The sequence below is a fragment of the Microcebus murinus genome, chromosome 23 (assembly GCF_040939455.1).
Source record: "Microcebus murinus isolate Inina chromosome 23, M.murinus_Inina_mat1.0, whole genome shotgun sequence".
Taxonomy (NCBI): Eukaryota; Metazoa; Chordata; class Mammalia; order Primates; family Cheirogaleidae; genus Microcebus; species Microcebus murinus.
The window spans coordinates 32,097,754-32,120,426 of record NC_134126.1 but is presented as its reverse complement, the minus strand read 5'-3'; the positions used below and the strand labels follow the sequence as shown (position 1 = coordinate 32,120,426).

The window sequence follows — 22,673 nt, the reverse complement described above, 5'->3', positions numbered from 1 at the left end:
ATTGCTTTAAAGAACTTCCAACCTGATGTATAGGAAGGAACTTACAAAAAAAAAAAAAAAAAAATGGAGAGTGGATGTGGACTCTATGGAAGAGTTTTCTGATGCAGGACTCCTCTGTGGGAAATGAAAACCCTAACGTGGTCTGGTTTTTTCTTCTCCTGGGGAAGGACTCTTGTCCACAAGGATCAGATTCCAAGTGCTGTAATTCCATGGCAGGAACCACCATTTCCTCACCAACAGGGGTCTTGATGGTGATCTTCTGGGTTTTGAGTTGGGGCATCATCGGTCCTCAGATTCCATAGACTGGCGAGAGTGGGGTGCTAAGTTCCAAATTCCCAGGGGGCCCCCCGGAGAGCCCACCTCTTCCTTGGCATTTTGAGTTGAATGCCATGGCAGCTAGGTCCCATGGAGACCCCCTGCGGTCTTTTGCTGGAGGGCTGGTTTGTCCAGCCCCCTTCCAAACCTCAGATGCTGTGGGGTGTTGGCAAGTGCTGGGTGTGAATTTGGGGGAGCCAGGTGTCTGAGAATCCCACAGGACCAATGCAGACAGGAAGGTGGATCATCCTTACTTCTCTCCCCTGAACTCAGAGGTGGTGGGTTACCTGAGGGCTGGGGTTCTTAACGGGGTCCATGGGCACCTAGGCATCCGTGGAAAGAATTCAGACGGTTTGTAAACTTAGATGGGGGGGGGGGTAAAGTGCATCTTTATTTTTTTTGCCGGCCTTTAACAGGAATTTAGCATCATCTTTAGTTGTGAAGGCAGCACTAGCAGTGGCAGAACCTGTGACTTCGCCATGCGTGGGATTCCTAGTCGACCATCACTTTGCAACGGTGCTGTCTTGAAATATTGTTTACATTCATCACGTGTATGGAATTACCCACTGCTAGATCCTGCTTCATGTTAATAAAGAAGCATCTGTATTGCTATGTTTCTCTGTTTTTCAATATAATTGGTTCTCTTGGTGATTCTCTCGATTTTAATTTGTGCATTCAGAGGGATGAGCTTTGAGCTGATTCTAGAAACTTCCACACCCCTCCACCTGGAGCTGGGGGAAGGGCAAGGTGGAGGAAGGGCTGATTCTGCCTGAAGTCAATTGCTCTCTGTTTGACTTTGGAAGCAAGTGCGGCACCTCCGTGGGGAGGGACTGCTGACTGGTGCAGGACTTGGGGGGGAGGGGGAAGGGCTGCAGGCTTTTTGGGAAACCCAGAGAGATGGTATCTGGGGGGGGACTGTCCCTTCTTAGGGCCCCTCAGGCTCAGGCCTGGGGAGGAAAGGAGGTGGTCAGCGGGGAGCGTGCTGGCGTTGTTTGGGAAGGGCGTGAGCAGGAATGTGAAGGTGTGCTGCTGTGGATGTGTAGATAGGAGCGGAGGGGGGGGGCGGGGGGGGGTGGCTGGCTAGGGCGACCTTGAGAGCTCGGCTCTACGGGACACACCGGGTCCCAGGTCGTCTCTGCACTGCAGGCAGGGTGTGGGGAAGCAGTTCAGGTCAGAGAGCAGGGAAGGGAGGTGGCGGGATGGAGACTTGGGCGTGGGGCACAGCTCTGTGCATTTCAGCAACAGGCAGCCTCAGCTCAGCGTCCCCCTGTGAAGCAGGCCGGATTCTCAACAGGTCCCCAGGTGCTTGAGGGTTGACGGTGTGGGGGAGAGCTGGAGGCTTGCTTTTTTGTAGGGAGTAGGTTCCATGTTGGTTTCTGGTGCCTTGCATTTCAAGGCAAGAGGCTGAGAGCCAGGGGTCACAGTGGCCTCCCTGTGGAGTAGGGGACAGGACTGGGATTGGGGTCAGTGCCCCAGTGAATGGAGATGCTGGGGGTGGATGTAGATGGATGCAAACAATAAACAGAGAGGTGATGGCCTCCATGCCCTGGGACAGAAGAAAACAGCCTGGTCCTCCCTGTCTGGGACTCCAGAGCCTCTACATGCGGAATCCCAGCTGCTTTGCCTGAGGTTTCTAAATCCTGATTTGGGAGTGACAGAACTCAGGCCTTGGTCTCCATTCCAGTGTATGAGGAAGAGCAACGACCCAACCTTGGCAGTCTGTAAATTTCCTGCTGGTATTGTCCATGGACAGTGAACATTTAACCCTGCTTTGGGGGTCTTAACATACCTCCATTCCTGGAATGGGAAACTGAGGTAGGGGGAAGGCAGGGAGAGCAGGGTCAGGACATGGGGGCACACGGGCAGGCACCTCAGCCCAGCACAGTGCACTAGGGTCTCCTGAGGCCATGAAGATGTGACCCCTCTGTTCCTTCTTGGGGGACTCCTCCCCGGGGAGCCCCTCTTTCTCAGCTCCCCGCCTGCCCCCCCCCCTCCGGAAGTACAGAGGCCCAGGAGCTGCCTGCCGGCAAGTCGGCAAGTCGCGGGACTTGTTCAGGGAAGGACTTGCTCACCTGCCCCTCCCCTCTGACTCAAGTCATAACAAGTAACCTGGTTCCCCTGGCCCTGCAGCCTGGGAGGGACGGCAGGCGGGACGAGAGGGGCGGCCGAGGGCCAGCCCAGTCCGTCAGAGAGAGTACAAGGCGGGCAGCGGCGGCCTCGGGGAGCCTGAGGCAACATGCAAGACCCCTGCGCCCCCTGACTGAACAGGGGCTGCTCCCCGAATTCCTGGACTAACGCCCAGAGCAGGTGAGGGTGGGGCAGGGTGGAGCGGGTCTTTGGGGCTGAGGGCAGGCTGGCTGGGGAGTGGAGGGAGCCCAGCTGTGGCTGTCACCCCTTTCTGCCCCCACTAGCTCTTGTCTGGGGCACAGAGGTGATAGAGTGGTGCTGGTGGGCTTGGATGGGGGCCCGTCCCTGTGGCTCCCCAGGCCAGAGAGAGGGCAAGCAGAGGTTAGCTGGAACACACAGGCTCGGGACCTGGCTTTGGGGGCACGTTTGTGATGGGGGGTCCCCAGTGGCCCAGCCCGAGGGAAAGTGTACTGGAGTTTCCCTTCCTTCCTTTATGCCCCTCTGCCTTTTTGGGGGGACATTGTCCAGCCAGGTGGGCTGCTGCTTAGGGCCCACTACTGGGGCTGGCCAAAGGCAGGGGGGACCAGGAGGGGTCTCTGTGTTGGGGAGGGGGAGGGGATGTTACCTGAACCGCCTTTATCTAACAGCTATGCCTCCTGGGTGGGGTGGGCCTGAGCCTGCCTGCAGACCCCGGGCCAGGTCCCCACAGCTGTGGGGGCAGACGAGTTGGGGTTCCTTGTCAGCCTGGCATTGCCCAAGAGGTCCAGATTCAGATCGGGGAGCTGGAAGGGCCTTAGATGCTGTCTGATCTTCACTGTGCATATGAGGAGAGAAGGCCCACCCAGGCCAGAATCCAGGACTCCGCACTTCCGGTCCTGTGCTCTCTGCCCTGCCTGGAGCAGCAAGGCAGCCGGGGTGGACCCCTGTGCACGTCAGTGCCTCCCCCTGACCCTGGCCGTGGGGATGGGCGGCCGTGGGGAGGGGGAAGCTGGAGGGAGAGGAGGTGTGCCAGCACCCCTCTGTCCCTGCGGGTCCCCACTCCTCTCCGCAACAGGCTCCATCTAGGAGCCGCTGAGTCGCCCCAGCTTCCCAAGGCAGCTCCTCAGTGGTTAATAATTAATTAGCAAGTGTGACTAATTGATGGCTTCCCCTCCCACATTGCCTCCTGCCTCCTCAGAGCAGAGGCTCAGCCCGTCTACCTGCTTCCCGCTCTGCCTGGGCCCTGCCCTGGCCTCTGGGGAGAGTCGGAGGATGCCCCGGGCGGGTGGACGGCCAGGACCGGGAGGGGCAGGCGGGCTGCCCGAGCCGCCGTCCTGTCCCTGTCTCTAGGAGGGATAGGGCGTGGGACAGCTGGACAGTGCAGAGCTAACAGCCACCCTAAGTACCCTGGGGGTCCCAGAGTACACGGCCAGTCTTCCTCTTTGACATGTTTGCGAGATCCCACAGAAACTCTATTCTCCAGACGTCCTTGGAGAACTGAAATTCCGAAGGGCAAGGCACGAGTTTTCAGGGCTGTGTTGCTGCTCTGACAGGCGGTGCTGTTACGCCGGTCTATAGCAGTTCTCGATTGTTCCTGCTCTTTTCGGTCTCGGTTGGCAGAGAGCTATTACTGGGATCCTGGCTGACAGTAGTCCCCAGTCCTCCTCTGCCTGGCTTGGTTGATTGGCTTTCCCAAGGTCTCCTTCTCTGTCCTGCTGGCTGGCTGCGGGCGGGTGGGGCCCACCCCACCCCCACCTGGGGCCCACCCCACCCCCACCCTGCACCCCGCACCCTGCACCCCGCGCCCTGAGGAGGCAGGACAGGCCCCAGACAGAAACTCGGAAGGACTTTTGGACTCTTGCTCAATGGGCTGACTCAGTGAGGAGGTGGCTGGGCTGTCCTTCCAGACTGCCCCTCCCCAGGCCTGCGCCTGCCAGCAGCTGCCAGACCCTGGCCAGCTGGGAGCCCGGCCGGGGCGTGGGTTTGGTGAGGGAGGGAGAGAGGGGGCAGGCACGGGTGTTGTTTGGGTGCCGGCTGGACCAGCACCATGGAGTTACACCTGTGCCGCCCAGGTGCTCTCGAGCCCCAGGGAGGCAGAGGTGCAGGTGCTGTCCTTGCTGGCCTTGGACAGTTTCTCCTCTAGTCTCTGCCCCCCAACTGCTCCCCAACTCCTGGAAACCCTGACACAGCCCGGGCCTCCTCCTCTGGCTGTGAGGTCTAGCGGATGCAGTCTGACCCCCTCAAAGGGTGTCCCAGGTGTGGCTGGGGGCTTGGGAGCTGTGTCAGGGCTTTGGAACACTCCGGAACACGGTTGCTGCACCTGTCTACAGACGGGTAACCTAGTGCAGGGGGCGGGGCGTCTTAGGCTTTGGGGCCCCCAGACCAGGGCCTTGGCCATGTGCCCCTCGCCCTTCCTGAGGTGCCCTCAGCTGCTGGGGCAGTAAGGCATGCCTTCCTCCCTTCCTTTCCTCGCTGCTTTGTCATCTCGTCCCATTTTTTTTTGTGTGTGTGTCTCCTTCCTTTTCAACACCCTTGGGCCTAGAGGACTTTGGCCTAGAGGCCTCTCTTGAACGGGGGGCTCCGGAGAGGCCACTGAGAACAGGAATTGCTGACAAGACCCAGAGCGCCTTCTCCCGGGCAGCGCACTCAGCGTGGAACCCCCACCCCAGATGGCTGTAGAAGCGCAGTTGTCACTTCCACACCCTCTCCTCTTAGGCATCTATTCCTAAGCTCTGCTTGTAGCCCAGGGGAGTTTGCGTATAGCTTTTCTGTTCTTCTCTTTTCTCTGAAAAGCTGGGGAAACTCCAGGCCACCCCCACATCCTGGCCCGGCTTGGGCGTGGTGCCCGCCCTCCCTGCCCGGTGCCCCCTCCTCCCAGAAGCCCGCCATGGAGAGCAAGGATGAGGTCAGCGACTCCGACAGCGGCATCATCCTGCAGTCTGGTGAGTGAGCGGGAACCCCGGGCTGGGGGAGGAGGGTGGGGAGGAGGGTGCTGAAGGCCTGCAGCCTCAGGGACACCTGGAGTTTCAGTGCTATCTGCAAGAGGGATCTGTGGTGTTCAACTCTAGCCCCAGGAATCACTAAGGAATGGAAATCTCGTCTGGCCGGTGTAAAGACCCTGCCCTCCTGGTCGGCCTGAGCTCCAGAGCCTCGTCTGGCCCAGGCTTGACGGAGGGCAAGAAAGCTGAGATGTGTGCGCGCGCATGGGGCAGGGGCAGTGTGTGTGTGTGTGTGTGTGTGTGTGTGTACGTGGGGGGGCAGTGTGTGTGTGTGTGTGTGTGCGCGTGGGGGGGGCAGTGTGTGTGTGTGTATGTGCATGGGGGAGGGGCAGGGGCAGTGTGTGTGTGTGTGTGTGTGCATGGGGGAGGGGCAGGGGCAGTGTGTGTGTGTGTGTGTGTGCAGGGGCAGGGGCAGTGTGTGTGGGGGGCAGGGGCAGTGTGTGTGTGTGTGTGTGCAGGGGCAGGGGCAGTGTGTGTGGGGGGAGGGGCAGGGGCAGTGTGTGTGTGCATGGGGCAGGGGCAGTGTGTGTGGGGGGAGGGGCAGGGGCAGTGTGTGTGTGCATGGGGCAGGGGCAGTGTGTGTGTGTGTGTGCATGGGGCAGGGGCAGTGTGTATGTGCATGGGGGAGGGGCAGGGGCAGTGTGTGTGTGTGTGCAGGGGCAGGGGCAGTGTGTATGTGCATGGGGGAGGGGCAGGGGCAGTGTGTGTGTGTGTGCAGGGGCAGGGGCAGTGTGTGTGTGTGCATGGGGGCAGTGTGTGTGTGTGCATGGGGGGCAGTGTGTGTGTGCATGGGGGCAGTGTGTGTGTGTGCATGGGGGGACAGTGTGTGTGTGTGTGCATGGGGGCAGTGTGTGTGTGCATGGGGGCAGTGTGTGTGTGTGTGCATGGGGGGCAGTGTGTGTGTGTGTGCATGGGGGCAGTGTGTATGTGCATGGGGGAGGGGCAGGGGCAGTGTGTGTGTGTGTGTGCATGGGGGGCAGTGTGTGTGTGTGTGCATGGGGGGCAGTGTGTGTGTGCATGGGGGGCAGTGTGTGTGTGCATGGGGGACAGTGTGTGTGTGTGCATGGGGGACAGTGTGTATGTGTGTGCATGGGGGGCAGTGTGTGTGTGTGCATGGGGAGCAGTGTGTGTGTGTGCATGGGGGGCAGTGTGTGTGTGTGCATGGGGGACAGTGTGTGTGTGTGTGTGCATGGGGGGCAGTGTGTGTGTGTGTACATGGGGGACAGTGTGTGTGTGCATGGGGGCAGTGTGTGTGTGTGCATGGGGGGCAGTGTGTGTGTGTGCATGGGGGGCAGTGTGTGTGTGTGCATGGGGGACAGTGTGTGTGTGTGCATGGGGGACAGTGTGTGTGTGTGTGCATGGGGGGCAGTGTGTGTGTGTGTACATGGGGGGCAGTGTGTGTGTGCATGGGGCAGTGTGTGTGCATGGGGGCAGTGTGTGTGTGCATGGGGGCAGTGTGTGTGTGCGCATGGGGGGCAGTGTGTGTGTGCATAGGGGCAGTGTGTGTGCATGGGGGCAGTGTGTGTGTGCATGGGGGCAGTGTGTGTGCGCATGGGGGGCAGTGTGTGTGTGTGTGCATGGGGGCAGTGTGTGTGTGTGCATGGGGGGCAGTGTGTGTGTGTGTGCATGGGGGCAGTGTGTGTGTGTGCATGGGGGGCAGTATGTGTGTGTGTGCATGGGGGGCAGTGTGTGTGTGTGCATGGGGGGCAGTGTATGTGCATGGGGAGGGGGCAGTGTGTGTGTTTGCATGCATGGGGGGAGGGGAGGAGGAAGAGGAGGAGGAAAGGGAGTTCTGGCCATGTAGTCCCCCCATGAGAGGTCACCTGGTGGGACGGTTCTTCCTTCCGAGCTGTCACATTGCCGCCTTTGGGCAGCCGGGAGACGTGGTGTTTTGTGGCTGTGACACAGGCCACAGCAGCTAGACTGTAATCAGTGGGCAGGCGTGATGCTGTGTGTACGCATGTATGCATGTGTGTGCGCTCCCCAAGGGCGGTCAGCGCAGGTCGGAGAGAGGCTCCCGGCCCAGTGTCCCTGAGCGTGCACCCCGCCGCACCCCGCCACCCCCCGCAGGCCCTGACAGCCCGGTGTCCCCGATGAAGGAGCTGACCCACGCGGTCCGCAAGCAGCAGAGGGCCCTGGAGGCGCGGCTGGAGGCCTGCTTGGAGGAGCTGCGGAGACTCTGCCTGAGGGAGGCGGTGAGCCCCCAGCCCCGCCCTGACACCCACTCTTGGGGTTGACCTGAGCAGCCCTGGAGCCACCGTCTGGGGGCTGCGGGAGGGAGCCCACTCTTGAGGGCGTTCTGGAAGTCAGCCCGGGGGCTGGAGCCCAGAGTCCCTCTGATGATGCATCGCTGGGCCCGGGCCCTGGACGGAGGAGAGTGGGACCAGGTGCCGGCCCAGGCCCAGGGGACGAGGGCTGCAGGGGATCGTGCCCACGTCAGTGCCTTGGGGGTTGTGGCAGGGTGGCTGTGGCTCTCTGCAGGATTGGTCGGAATGCGGTTGGGAGGGACGGGAGCGAGCGCAGAGCAGGCCCTAAGAGGGGACGGGACACCTTGGCTGCTGGGATGCAGGGGCCGTCCTGGGAGCCCCGGGAGGCAGGTGCACGCACTGCAGGGGCTCCTCTCGGCTGGCCAAGGGCCGGGCGGGCAGAGAGGGCCTGGCCTGACTCTGCTTCCCCCCAGGAGCTGACGGGCACCTTGCCAGCGGAGTACCCCCTCAAGCCAGGGGAACAGGCCCCCAAGGTCCGCCGCAGGATCGGAGCGGCTTACAAGCTGGATGAGTGGGCCTTGCACAGGGAGGTGAGGAGCTCCAGGAAGCCTTGGGCACCCCTTGTTCCCCAGAGGCTGATCACAGGGGTGCAGCCCCCCACACCCAGCGAGGGTGCCTGGCTCCGTGGCAAGGGCCACCTGGCCGCGTGGGAAGGTGTGCCGCCACGGGAACCGAGAGAGCCGGGAGCTCAAGGGAGGACACTGGGTTTGGCCCCGGTGGGTAGAAGATCAGTTAAGAGCGCCAGCCACCAACCGGAGAGGCCGCGGCCCGTCCAGACCGGTTGGGCTGGCCCCTGGGGCCGGCCTCCTCTCTCTCTGCGCGGGAGGAAGGAGGCGCGGCGGCTGCGGCCCTGGGTGCCCTTCCCCGTGCCGTTTCCCATGGGCTGGCCTGCCCGGCCCTGTAGGGTCAGGAGGGAAAGTGTGCCGCCGGTTCCCGCCCTGCCCGGTTCGGCAGGCTGGCGTGGCCTGTGCCGCTTTTCAGGCCGCAGGTTTGCTCTCGGGCCCCTCCCGCCCTCCAGGGGCTGCTGTCTGCGCCACGCAGCAGCGCTGGGGCGGGGGCGGGAGGGAGGGTCGCTCTCTGTCCTTCGGGACCCCCATTCCCTGCTGTCCCCGCCTCACTCCTGCCCCCCCAGGACCCCCTGAGCGGCCTGGAGCGCCAGCTGGCCCTGCAGCTGCAGATCACCGAGGCGGCGCGGCGCCTGTGCCTGGAGGAGCCCCTGAGCCGGCAGGCGCGGCGGCAGCGCAAGCAGGCGGCGCTGCAGGAGGAGAAGAAGCTGCGCGAGCTCCGGCGCTGCCTGGGCGAGCAGCGGCGCAGCAGCGAGCCCCCTCCGGCCGCCGCGCTCCCCTTGGGCCAAGGTGAGCCTGCCATCCCGCGCGCTCATGTGGGACGGGGGCCGCGTGCCCCCAGTCGCTGCCTTTGCACCTGCTCAGCGCGCCCGCCCGCCCCGCGCTGGGCTCGTGTTCCGTGTCCCTGCTCGGCTCCCGCCGGGCCAGCCTGCTTCCCGGGTCCGCCTGGACCCTCCGCGACTCCACCCGGGGAGACCCTCTCCCCTGTGTCTGGAAAACGGCCTCTCCTTCCTTCCGCATGCTCCCCAAAAGACACTGCCTTGGGGAAGATGTGCTAGACTGAGAAGGCATTCATGACCCTGAGCTCCATCCAAGGGTCTGTCCAAGCGGAGTGGCCAGGCCTGCCCTCTGCCTTCCAGGCCCAAGGCCTTGGCTTGTCCAGGCCGGGGCCGTGTGCGGCTCCTGGGAGCCGGAGGCCTGGCCCGTGCTCTCCCCTGGCCTGGGCTGGTGGCACAGGTGTGGGCCGTTGTGATGCGTGACTGCTCATGGGATTGTGTCAGGCCCACGGCGACCCGCAGGATGTTGGGGCTGAAATCCCACAGCACCCCACACTCCCTTAAATACCCACAGCACCCCCCCCCCGGCCCAGAGTGGGATCCCTCCCGTCTGCCCTGTGCCCTCGCTGTGCCTGCAGTTCAGTCCCTCAGCCCTGGGCACCCAGGGGGCCGTCAACGCCCAGCGCCAGCCACGTGGCGCCAGCATGTCCGGCCTGAGTTAGCTTCCGGCAGGTGGTTCCAAGCCCTTAGGAGTGACCGTTTTCCTTTGTCCCTGACCCCAATTCAGCTGTCCTCCAGCCCCATCCCCGCCAATCCGTGCCCCTAGCTCAGCCCTGTCCCCCATCTCACTCGGGCCTCAGGCCTCCCTGGCTGCGTCTGGGGGACGCATAGGGGCTGGGGAGGTGGCCCCGGGGCAGACCTGGATTCAGGGGCCTTGGGCGGGGCAGCGGCTGCTTCTGTCACAGTCTCAGGCTCGTCACGTTGGGGCTTTGCCGAGACCGCTCTCCTCCCCGGGCTGGGAGCGAACGTACGGACGCCTGAAGGCTCTTGCCGGTCCCTGTGCCCCACGGCCCATGCGCCGGGCAGGCAGCTGTCTCAGCACGGGTCCCAGGAGTCCCTCTTCCCACCCGGGGCCTCTAACGTAGGGTGGAAAGTGTGTGACGAGACACTGCCCAGGCCCCTCCAGCGGTCGGGAGGAGATGGGAAGGAGACGGTGCCGCCACGTCACAGTGGACCCTGTAAACACAGGAGGCGGTGGGGCTGGCCCCGGGGCGGTGGCAGACTTCCCGGGTGGCCCTGGCGTGGCGGCACAGCTGCTTTCCTGGTCTGCGAGGCTCACGGACCAGAGGTTCCCATCTTGCTCCCACTCTCAACAGGGCTCTCAGGACTTGACCCTCCCTTGGAGGGCAGCTGCCAGCTAGGGCATGAAGTCCCCAGCAGCCAGCTGGCTCTGTGCTGGTAGGGAGCTTGTGTCTGGTGGAGAGAGGTGCCCCTGGCCCCTCCTCTGCCCCTCGTCTGCCCCTCTCCAGCCTCCCTCTGCTCCGTGGCCTCCCTGCCCACCAGCGAGCTTCTGCCCGTGACTGGGGTGGGGGTGGGAGGGTGTCTGGCAGTCTGCTGCCGCCGAGGTGACCGGTGAGGCTCCTGCTGGAAGAGAGGAACAGGCCAGGACACGCCTGGGGCTCTGGCTTAGCCCTGTGTGGGCGGCAGGAGGCTGAGGCTCTGAAAGCTGCTCCCGGCACTCGGCGCAGGTGGGGAGGGACACCTGGTGTACGCGGCTGCTGCCTCTCCCAGACCGGCCACAGAGACCCTGCTCTCCGACCTCAGGCCCCGGGACCTGGTGTCCTACCTTGGGAGCACGGAATGGGGACAGTTTTAGACAAGTAATTCCTGTTTCGTGGCTCCTCTGCCCGGCTGTGTTCTCCCAGAAAGAAGGAAGTAAAGAGGGATTAATAATTAATTAGTAGCTGAAAGGTGTTTTGATTTAAAGAGAGGAAAAAAAAAAAAGCAAACAAACAGGAAAAAAGAAAAACTCAAAGCCAAAACCCCCACGCCCCCTTGGTCTCCGCACAGGGCTATTCAGTTTGGGACAGTAATTATGCAGGGAGGACAGCAGTAGGTGTTGGACTAATTTACTGGGGCGAACTTGGCGAGAGCTGCCCAGCTCCCGCCTCTGCAGTGCAGTCGGCACCGGCGTCAGCAACGCCCTTGATAGAATTTCCGCCACGGTGGAGAAGTGTTCTGTACCTGTGCTGTCGGTACGGAAGCCACTAGCTGCATGTGGCTATCGAGCATTTGAATCGTGCCCAGTGTGACTGATGAAAATAGCCGTCAGTGGCCCGTGGCTGCTGTGTCGGACCGCACAGCCTTTGAGCAGCTCCAGGTTGTGAGTCTGATCTTGTTCCCTCCCCGCCTGGGTGTCCTGCCGTTGCAGGGCTGGGTCGGGACAGGGCTGAGACAGGGAGCACCCCCCAGGAACCCCCCAGTGGGCAGATCAGTGTGCCCCACCCCTGGGGCAGAGTGTCTCCAGACTCCCTTCACTGCGGCGCACCTGTTGGCCCGTGGCACACGGATCTGCCTGTTTTTATGAGGATCAGGGTTGAGTGGGAATGGTGTCTTTCTTCCCAGATCACTCAGCCAGACCAAACACACAGCTCTCTCCTGGCTGCACTGCCCTGCATGAGTGGTGTAGTTCCACAATTTCTTTAACTTGTTTTTTTTTTTTTTTTTTTGAGACAGAGCCTTACTCTGTAGCCCAGGTTAGAGTGCCGTGCATCAGCCTAGCTCACAGCAACTTCAATCTCCTGGGCTCAAGCGATCCTCCTGCCTCAGCCTCCCGAGTACCTGGGACTACAGGCATGCACCACCATGCCCGGCTACTTTTTATATATATATATTTTTAGGTGGGAAATTAATTTTTTTCTTTTTTTAGTAGAGACGGGGTCTCGCTTCTGCTCAGGCTGGTCTCAAACTCCTGAGCTCAAACGATCCTCCCGCCTCGGCCTCCCAGAGTGCTAGGATTTACAGGCGTGAGCCACCGCACCCGGCCCAATTTCTTTAACTTGATGCTCGTGAAAAATTAAAAAATCTTTATTCTCCAGGTTTGTGTAAAAGATGAGAGGCAGGGAGCCAGAATTTAGTAAGAGGGTGTCTCCTTAACAGCCCCAAGGCTGGCCGTGGCCTAGCAGAACCTCAGTGGGCCGAGCTCCTGGCGCCGTGAGCCCCACAAAGTCCAAGACCTGCTCTGCGTGCAACCTTTATTTCATTTAAGTCGTGGAGCAAAGGTCGACAAACTCTTCTGTAAAGGGCCAGGTAGGGCCTATTTTAGCCAGACGTTGCATAAACAACTCCAGAGCTGTGTTCCAGGAAGACCTTGTGAAAACAGCTATGGAACTGGATTGAGGCTGTGGGCCAGGGTTTGCCAAACCCTGTTGCAAGATTTGTCATGACGGTTGGAACGATTTACTTTTCTTAAAACTTTCTGGGCCGGGCGCGGTGGCTTATGCCTGTAATCCTAGCACCCTGGGAGGCCGAGGCGGGAGGATCGTTTGAGCTCAGGAGTTCGAAACCAGCCTGAGCAAGAGTGAGACCCTGTCTCTACTAAAAAAAAAATATAGAAAGAAATTAACTGGCCAATAAAAAATATATGTAGAAAAAATTAGCCGGGCATGGTGGCGCATGTCTGTAGTCCCAGCTACTCGGGAGGCTGAGGCAGGAGGATCGCTTGAGCCCAGGAGTTGGAGGTTGCTGTGAGCTAGGCTGACGCCACGGCACTCACTCTAGCCTGGGCAACAGAGTGAGACTCTTGCTTCAAAAAAAAAAAAGCTTTCTGGGCGATGACCTGTGCGTTAGATGCCAGCTAGCAGGAAGGCCGAGGAAGGGTTGTGGTTAAGAGCACAGACTCGACTGTCCAGGTGTAAATTCTGACTCAATTGCGTTTTGGTGGATTGACCTAAACTGCGTTACTCAACTCCTCTGAGACGCAGTTTCCTCACCTGTCACGTGGGGATGATAAGATCTACCTTAGGTGGTTGCTATGAGGATGGCATGGATTAATATAAAGTGCTGTGTTTAGAAAAGTATTGGCACCGCAGAAATATCAGCCGTTATTAGTTTTTCCTCCTCTTTGTTCTGGAACACAGTTGGAAATGCCCTGTGAGTTCCACCCAGGCCACGTCGGGCTTATTTGCAATATCTGGAGGCTTAGGTTTGTTCGAGGGCAGTGGCACAAATAGGTTCCCTGGCACAAGGAAGTCGTCCTGGGTGGCGGCTGGTGCTGTACCAGGCAGAGATGCCACACCCCACCTCCTTCAGGGGACTTGGCGTGATCACCACGTGAAGAGCTATCCCCAGGGCCGGCTGGCCTGACCCTAACTGAAACCGGCCTCACAGTCGCGCCGCTTGGACCCCTGCCGCACGCCGCTCTTGTCTCTGAAAATGCAGGCGTTCTCGGATTTGGGATCCTTGGGTTGAGTTATATTTGTGATGTCGGAAGACCATAGAAAAGCTAGTGAAATTCTTTCCACCCCACGGCCCTTCCAAGTGGCTCCTTGCCTTTCCCTTCCCATGGCCAGAGGAAGCCCTGCCTTTTTAATTTTTGACAAGTAGGGAAACTGAGGTTTAGAGCATTGGAGTGGTTTGTTCAAGGCTGCAAAGCTAATGACATCCAGGGTTAAAATCAAGTTTCCTGTCTCCTAGCCCCTGACTTCTGGGTTCTCTTAACTTCCAAGTGATAAATTCATACCGGCTGCAGTGGTTAGCACACAGTGGGTGTCTGCTGACATTTCCGTTGTCCTTGGGCAGGGCTTGGCCCGGGCTGCTGAGCGCTGCCGGTTACTCGTATCTACGGGTTAATCTCACCACTTCTCTCCTCTCCCCCTCTGCCTTTCCCAGAGCTCAGTGCCTCCGATGACAGCTCCCTGTCGGATGGGCTCCTCCTGGAGGAAGGTGAGAGGGACAGTTTGGGGACTGTCGTCAGGCTGGGCTCCCACTTGGAGACCTTGGGGCTTTGGCAGAGCCTGCTGGTGAGGACGTCCATGGGAGCGGAGCTTTTAGTGAGCCAGGGAGGGCAAGGGTGCCAGGCCCAGGGCCGCCGCTGAGACCTCATGTCGGTTTCCACGTGCCCCTGCACCTGCTCAGTTGGGGGTGGCGGGGTGCTGACCGACCATCTCTCATTCTGGAAGCTCATCCTTTTGACGGGGAAGAGAAAGGTGATCGCCAACAGCACCGGTCAACCCCAGGTGACCTCCTTCACCCTGGGGCTTCATTTCAAGATGCTCTGGTCAGAGCTAAAGATTAATCTGCCCACAATTATTGTCCTTTTAGAAAAGAGGGCACACTGGGGGAGGGAACACGAGTCTGTAGATTAAGGGCTGTGTTTACAAACCCTGGGGATGCCAGGGTCAAGGTGGACCAAGAAGGCGGTGCAGTTCTGCCCAGGGGAGTGCCCGGGCCAGTAAGGAAATAGGGCCCTCGGGCTTGGCAGCAACAAGAGCAACAGTTGAGCAGAAGGCCCGTGTGGACATGGCAGCGGGAGCCAATCTGGGGAGGCTTCTCGAAGGAGGAAGGGATAAAGGAGGGCTGTGAGGGAAGGAGTCAGTCCCAGAGGAGGAGAAGACATGGAGCATCCGGGGCTGGAGCTGGGGCTGGAGCAGCTGGACCAGCCAGCCACGGCAGGGAGAGCAGGGAGAGCAGGACTCGGCTGCGGTTTACGGAGGTTCTTGCTGGGCCGGTTCCCCCAGCCTCTGTCCTTATCGAGTTTCTTTCACCCCTGCAGAGGAATCCCAGGTGCCAAAACCTCCCCCAGGGTCCCCAGCTTCACCTTCCCGGCCTCTCCCACCCCAAAGCCTAGAGGGGCTGCAGCCAGCAGGGCCTGAGACGGGGGGCCTGGAGCGAGCCCCAATCCAGAACAGCCCCTGGAAGGAGACCAGCCTGGACCACCCCTACGAGAAGCCCCAGAAGTCTTCCGAGCCCTGCAGCGAGTCCAGGTCAGTGGGGGGCAGAGGGAGGAAGGGACGGCTGGGAGCAGGTGGGAGGCATGCCGGGGTGGCGGCAGGCTGGGCGGATGGAGAGGGAAAGGTGTGTGAGCTCTGGCAGCTCTCCGAGGATGCTGGCGGTTTACACCACTAACTTTGGGGCCCCCTTCCACTGGAGTCCCACCCTCCTGCCCTTCCTGAGCCCCTGAATGGAGGCATTCCTGCCCCTGACCGGTCCCCAATCCGTCTGCAGCAGCCCCGCCACCACACCGCAGGATGGGCCCAGCCCCTCCAGCCCGTGGCTGCTGGAGCCCATGTCCTACCTGATGGTCCCCGTCCGAGGGGCTCCCGGACAGCGGCAGGGCCGCACCAGCGCCCCGGCCACCCCCGAGATGCAGGGCAGGAGGGGCCAGTCACAGTCTCTGAGGTAAGAGACAACCCCCCCACCCCGAGATGCAGGGGGGACCTCCCCCATCCAGCGCTTATTGCTGGACGTTGGTAGCTTCTTGCATGCAGGTAGGGGGGACACCCTTAGGTGGCACATGGCTAGTGCCTCGGCTCCTCTTAGCAGCCCTTCTTGGGGTGCCTCTTGAAAGAGCTTGTGCCACAGTCCGCAAAGCCAAAGGCTATCCGTGAAGCAAGTTGTTCTCTTCCAAAGCTTCCATATTTGTCTTTGTGCGCGACTTGATTCAAGTTTTCTTCCTTTTCCAAGTTTTCTTGTGCTAATAGATTATTCTTGGTCACTCACAGTAGGCACTTCACTTTTTCAATTGACATATAGTCAGTTCTCATTATCCGTGGTAGTTGTGTTCTATAAAATCACGAGCACTGGATTAGCAAATACTTAACCTTTGCCCCCAGGGGAAATACAAGGTTAGGCTCCTGGAAGCCTTTGGTCACAAAATTGTCTTTTTTGTGTGTGTTTGGTTTTTCGAGACAGAGTCTCGCTCTGTTGCCCGGGCTAGAGTGCCGTGGCGTCAGCCTAGCTCACAGCAACCTCCACCCCCACCCCCACCCCCGGGGCCCAAGTGATCCTCCTGCCTCAGCCTCCGGAGTAGCTGGGACTACAGGCATGCGCCACCACGCCCGGCTAATTTTTCCTGTATATTTTTAGTTGGCCAATGAATTTCTTTCTAGTTTTTGGTAGAGATGGGGGTCTCGCTCTTGCTCAGGGTGGTCTCGAACTCCTGAGCTTGAGCGATCCTCCCGCCTGGGCCTCCCAGAGTGCTAGGATGACAGGCGTGAGCCACCGCGCCCGGCCTCAACATTTTCTTCAACTGATCAACAAATAACCTCGTTTTATACGAGCTTCTGTTTGGAGACACCTTGTTTAATACACACTGTTGATTCGTTGACATTAAACTCGAAGCCAGTGGCGCCGGGCCTGGGTGAGGTTCATCTAGCGGCATCTTTCTCCCCACGGTGCTTTCCCGCCGTTCCCTGCTAGAAACACCAGACAGCCCCTCAGCACTGAGTCTGGGGCTATTGCACACAGCAAAATCACCAACCAAAAGCAAAATAATGCCAAAACACACTAAATAAATGCACCAGAAGGAGAACACTTATTTATAAGGTGAAAGCTGAAGCGAGAAGGCAGAGCACGGCCTCGTCTAACCTTAGCTGGGAATGCGAGCTTATAGCGGCTCAATTTTTTTTGTTGTTGTGCTGTGACTGGTCTAGAATGACCCTGAAACCACGGTGTATACTGATTTGGAAATCACAGATAAATTTTAGCAAGTCGGGCACATTCACAAATACTGAATCTGCAAACGATGAGGATCGACTATATGATCCTTCCCTGGTCACCTGCTACTTGGCAGTGGTTTCAGTGGCTGAGTTATGACAGGGTAATATTGTGGCCACACCTCACAGGGTCTGGGGCACCACCAGAGCGTTGCCGGATTCTTCTGTCAGCTTAAATTTGCGGATCGAGCCTTGCTGGGCTGCGTGCAGCTTGGGGCGACTGTGCTCAAGAAAAGCAATGAATTTTGTATTTTACATGCTACCAGGGTCATTTTATAAACGTGTTTGTACAAATTAGAAAAAGGCAGACACAGCCCCGTACCTGGGGGTAGGAGCAGAGCGAGGGCTGGATTTCAGCCCGGCTGGTTGCGGGCTGCGCGAGTGCCCTGTGCCACGGGACAGCTTTCACCAGGCAGCTCCCACGGTGTGTGCCCGAGTGGGTTCTGCAGAGGAAATGCCACTGGGCGTAGCGTGCCTAAACCTGCTGCAAATGCGTGGCACTGATGTAGCACAGCTTACAGGAACTACCAGCTATGAATGAAGCAGGAAGGCGTTCGCAGCAGGGAGGGAATATGGGGTACCCACATCCCCAGACCAGCAGGGGTGGGGGGAAGGGAGGATGCTTTCTTTGCGAGGTTTGGCCTAAGACCCTGCGTGGGTGCCACGCCTGGGCCCTGCGGTGGGGCGCCTGCCTCGCCTGTTTAGGACTCCATCCCCCACACTCGGTCCCTCTCTCTCCCTGCAGGATGGAGTCCTTCCGGGCGGGTCCCGAGGGCCGCGGCCGCAGCGCCTTTCCCCGCCGCCGCCCCACCCACTACACGGTGACCGTGCCGGACTCCTGCTTCCCCGCGACCAAGCCCCCGCTGCCCGCGGCCGCCTGCCACTCGTGCTCGGAGGACAGCGGCTCGGACGTCTCCAGCATCTCGCACCCCACCTCGCCGGGCAGCAGCAGCCCTGACATCTTCCTGCGGCCGCTGTGTCCACCCGAGGCCCCTCGCCACCACCGCGGGGCCTGGGGCCCGGGCGGCAGGGAGCTGGCCGCCCACTACCCCAAGCTGCTGCTGCCCACGGGCTACTTCCCGGCGGGGCGCTACGTGGTGCTGGCCGAGGGCCACCTGCCGCCGGGCGAGTGGGAGCTGTGCCGCGCGGGCGCGGCCTTCGCGGAGGAGGGCGGCGCGCTGCGCTACCAGCGCCTGGTGCCCTCGCACAGCCGCGTGGTGCGCACGCCCTCGCTGAAGGACAGCCCCGCCGGCCGCGCGCTCAGCAAGGCCGCCGTCTCCGAGGAGCTCAAGTGGTGGCACGAGCGGGCGCGCCTCCGGAGCGCGCGCCCGCACTCGCTGGACCGCCAGGGCGCCTTCCGCGTGCGGAGCCTGCCCCCCGGGAGAGACGGCTTCGGGCGAGCGCTGGGGCCCCGGACACAGGTGCGGCCGCGCTGGAGGGACCCCGGGGCCAGGCAGCAGGGGTATAAGGGCTGCAATTATATTTAATAGCAGGTGCAAGTGGAGAAAGGCATCAAACCAGCAGCCTGGTGGCCAGGAAATCCCCAGCTAGGACGAACAGGCCCCCAAGTCATTCTCTCTTGGCTTCGGGAGGCGTCCTGACTTCGCCTTCTATGCCCAGCGCAAGAGCGCACGCGCTGGTGGGGGCGACCCTTGCAGACGGCTGGGACTTTATTTCCCCCAGTGGCTCTGCAGACGATTCACAAAGCAGATACAACTCTTCCCAATCGAAAGTGCAATCCAAATTACGCCCCCCGCCCCCACTAATCTCCCGACTCGAGGGCCCAGGACGGGCGCAGAGGCTGGAAATGCGTTTGCAGAAGCCGGAACCTGTGATTGCGGGTCTATCCGCTTCCTCCCCGTCACCCCTGCGCGGCACCCAGCTGAGATGTGGGGGGGCCTCATAGCTAAGAGCAGGGACGCCCAGCTGGACTGCCAGGTTCCGATCCCAGTCCCGCCACTTACAGGCTCTGCGGCTGGGCAAGTTACATAGCCCCTGGAGTCTGCTCTTTTCCCCTCTGTAAAATGGAAGGAGTGAGGTGCTCGCGCTCGGCTGCTAAGAGGCTGGAATGATCAGAGGGACGCCTAGTAGGCACCAGATAAGTGATGTCGTTACCGCCAGGGGCCCGCAGAGGCCAGGAGCCAGGCTGGTGGTAGGTAGTGTATAGGTGGTGGGCAGTGTATAGGTGGTGGGCAGTGTATAGGTGGTGGGCAGTGTATAGGTGGTGGGCAGTGTATAGGTGGTGGGCAGTGTATAGGAGGTGGGCAGTGTATAGGTGGTGGGTAGTGTATAGGTGGTGGGTAGTGTATAGGTGGTGGGTAATGTATAGGTGGTGGGTAGTGTATAGGTGGTGGGTAGTGTATAGGTGGTGGGTAGTGTATAGGTGGTGGGTAGTGTATAGGTGGTGGGTAGTGTATAGGTGGTGGGTAGTGTATAGGTGGTGGGTAATGTATAGGTGGTAGGTAGTGTATAGGTGGTAGGTAGTGTATAGGTGGTGGGTAGTGTATAGGTGGTGGGTAGTGTATAGGTGGTGGGTAGTGTATAGGTGGTGGGTAGTATATAGGTGGTGGGTAGTGTATAGGTGGTGGGTAGTGTATAGGTGGTGGGTAGTGTATAGGTGGTAGTGTATAGGTGGTGGGTAGTGTATAGGTGGTAGGTACTGTATAGGTGGTAGGTAGTATATAGGTGGTAGGTAGTATGTAGGTGGTAGGTAGTATATAAGTGATAGATAGTATATAGGATAGAGCCCCTTGACACCAGGTGGGGGCGGAGGGCAGATTTGGTTTCTTTGGACCCAGTTTCTTCATTCTGGAAGTGGGGCCAACACATGAATCCTTTCTTTATTCTCTCTCCCTGGTACGGAGGGCTCCGCAGGGGGTGTGCTGCAGAAGTTACTAACAAGCTGCCGCTTTGAGACCCCAGATTCCGAGCAGGCCCAGCTGCGCCACTCCCCCCCCCCCCTGCAGCTCTCTGGGCTGCAGCTGGCATCCTGGCCGGCAGCACCCTGGCCCTGGTCCCAGGCCGCACCCTCCAGCTGACGTGCTCCCCCTCCCTGCGGGCTTGGACCTGTCCTTGGCCAGGCCCAGCCCATCCTGGCGTGCCAGAAAGGGAGGGCGGTGAGCAGTGAGCCCAGGAGAAGCTGGGGAGGAGGAGGTCAGGGTGCCCGTCACACCCCAGAGGAAGCGGGAGTGGAAAATGGATGAGGGGTGGTCGCTGGGGGACAGAGAACTTCCGGGGGAGGGGGCAGAGGCCGAGTGCCAGGGCTGTGCTGCTGCCCCCCCAGTGTCCCTCAGGGATAAGGCTGGTGCGACTGGGCTTGCTGCCCGAGACTTCTACCTGGTCCGCTCACCCACCTCTCCTTTCCTCCCGACCCTGGCAGGTGCCCGCGGTGTGCGTGCTCCGGAGATCGCCCGAGGGGGCCCCTGTGCAAGTCTTCGTACCCGAGAACGGAGAGATCATCAGCCAGGTGTAACCCAGGCCAGGGGCACCGATGCCCCGATGCCTCGGCCCCTTCCCCAGGAAAGACTTTCATAGCGGGGGCTGGGCTGAGACCCCCCCGCCCCCGCCCCCGAGAGTGCCTTCCTCGGCTCCCACCCATCGCAGGCCGATGACCTGGAGCTGAGACCTTTTATCTTTTTTTTTTTACACAAGTCTTTTTCAGAAGCCCTGACCTGAGGATTTATATTAATATTTGTCACTTGTCCTCAAGATCCCTGTAATATGATCATGAGTTACCACCCGGTGGACTCTGGACCCCTGGACGAAAGGCCTTATCCGTCTGACAGACGGCATCTATCTGTCGCTGTGTGCGAGACTCGGGGCAGGGGGTGCTCGGAGCAGGGAGGGAGCGCCACCTCGGGATTCTGCAGAACTTCCCCCAAGAACGGCCTTCCCTGGAAAGCGGGCGCTCTCGTCCCGTCCCGCTGTTGCCGGGTGCTGGGTGTGGCGCACACTCGTGCACGAAACTGCCCTCCCATTCCCAGGTCTCTGGGAACCGCAGCCTGGGCCACGGGAGAATCTCCTCCCCTGTGTAATGTGCTCTGTGATGCACGCACCCAGCGCGGGGACAGAGTCCACCGTGTCCTCGTGGACCGCTGTCTTCCCGGACCCCAGAGATCCCCTTCAGGGGTCCAGCCACTGCCCCTCCCTCTGCCCTGCAGCCCCCAGACCTCCGAGCCTTGAGTCAGGGGCTTCCCCGGATGGAGGAACAGGGGTCCGGCCGGCCTGCGCTGGTTGGGCACAGCAGCTCCCCCTTGACAGCCACCACTGGGCGTTTCAAGGGCTCATAGTCCCACCACCAACATCTTTTCTTTGTAGTCCTAAACACCAACGCCTTACAAGTATTTCTGGAAAGGCACCACTTTTGTGGCATTTTCTGAGGGGAGGGAGGCAGGAGGTCACTGTTCCTACGTCCCTCGAAACTATGCTTCTGCTCAGAGAACGCCCTTATTTATAGAAACGTGGGCATAGTCACTCCCGATCTGCTGGACCTTCCTCAAGGGCATTAACGAACTGTCTGCGAGGCGGGACAAGGGCAAGTCTGGAGGCCGTCTGGCTGGGACCGCCCGACGGGCCCCAGGCTCTCGTCCTAGAGCCGTCTTTGCTTGCAGGACAGATGCCCGGGTCGGGGTCCTGCTTCAGGGAGAAAGCAACTGGGCAGAGGCTAGGAGGGGTCGGGACAGCTGAGTTCTGTGCGGAATTCGCTCCCATCCAAGCGCCTGAACCGGCGCAGAGCCTGAGTGTGGCAGACGGCTCCGAGAACGTTGACGCCCGGCCCAAAGGGGGCACGTTTCTTCTCCCTGCTGGAAAGAAAGTGGCCGATTGCACAAGGGGACCAAGGCAGGAGCCAGGGTGGCCCGTCAGAGGACTCTGGGGGAGGAGAGGGGAGACCGGGGGGTCACACCTGGCATTTCTCTCATTGAGTTCTTACCACATCCTGCGCCAGTCACCACCTTTTGGGCCCACTCTGCCCCCCCATTACATTTGAATGCCCGACTTCGGATGCTGTTCTTGCAGTTTGTCTCCAGGCCCCTTTCCCTGTGTCCTTCCTGCAGCCCAGAACTTGTCGGGCTGAGCGCCGGCCCTCCCCCACACCTGAGCGTGCTTTGTATTAACTTATTGGTCCTATGTAACGCCCAGAGCAGCTGCAAAGTGGCGGCTGCGCCCTCAGGCTGCGGGGCTGGGACTGTGGGTGTTCATGAAAGATACTGCAATAAAGTCTGTGCTTTGCGATTGGCTGAACTGAAGCCGAAGGGTTTCTTGGCGCCAAGTTTTCTGAGCAGAGTCTGTGCCTGGCCGCTCCGGCTGGTCTGGCCAGGTCCCCGGGGAGCCAGTGGGCTGGGTGGGGGGTGGTGGGGGACCAGGCGGGATGGAAGCAAGCACTGCCCCTGTCAAAGCTCCTCCAGGTCTCTGCCTGGGCCCCAGGCGCTGGGCTTCCCCGGGAAAGACGGGCCTGGGCCAGGCGAGGCGGTGGGCAGAGAGGGGCGTGGGGTGTGGCTAAGCGCCTCCAGCCCCCCCAGGCCTGGAGCTCCTGACCGCCCAGAGCGAGCCCAGGAGAAACGGCCCCTCCCTCGTGGCTGGGACCCTGGGCCCTGCCTTGGGGTGGTGAGGGAGGGGCGAGAGTGCCGCCTGCCCCCGCAGAGGCACAGGGGTGGGGTGGGGGGGCACCTCCGACTTGGACCACTTCCGGGCCTGCCCTGCAGGGGCCGCTCCAGGGCCCAGGAGCGCGGCGCCCCCTGGAGCCGCAGTGCCGGGGAGAGGCCTGTGCCCGGGGTCTGAGGTGCCCGAGTGCCAGGTAAGGGGACCCTGCCCGCCTGCTCGCCCGCCCGTCCTCCACAGCCACGGACCGGGCAGGGCGGGCCATGAAGGGCCCAGGCAGGTGGCTCGGAAGGGGAGACCCCGGCTCTGCCCTGGGGACCTGGGGACTCTG

At 60.7% G+C, this 22,673-nt stretch overlaps 1 protein-coding gene across 1 annotated transcript; it reads left to right on the top strand.

Annotated features, from left to right (window-relative positions):
* Positions 1-2,441: 2,441 nt before the first annotated feature.
* Positions 2,442-21,985, top strand: INAVA (innate immunity activator). The gene is made up of 10 exons (XM_012744466.2): positions 2,442-2,622; positions 5,215-5,363; positions 7,491-7,615; positions 8,101-8,217; positions 8,820-9,042; positions 13,920-13,973; positions 14,803-15,013; positions 15,255-15,428; positions 17,490-18,165; positions 20,124-21,985. The coding sequence occupies exons 2-10, from the start codon at positions 5,309-5,311 to the stop codon at positions 20,214-20,216; spliced, it is 1,728 nt and encodes a 575-aa protein (XP_012599920.1). The 5' UTR covers positions 2,442-2,622; positions 5,215-5,308; the 3' UTR covers positions 20,217-21,985.
* The last annotated feature ends 688 nt before the right edge of the window (positions 21,986-22,673 follow it).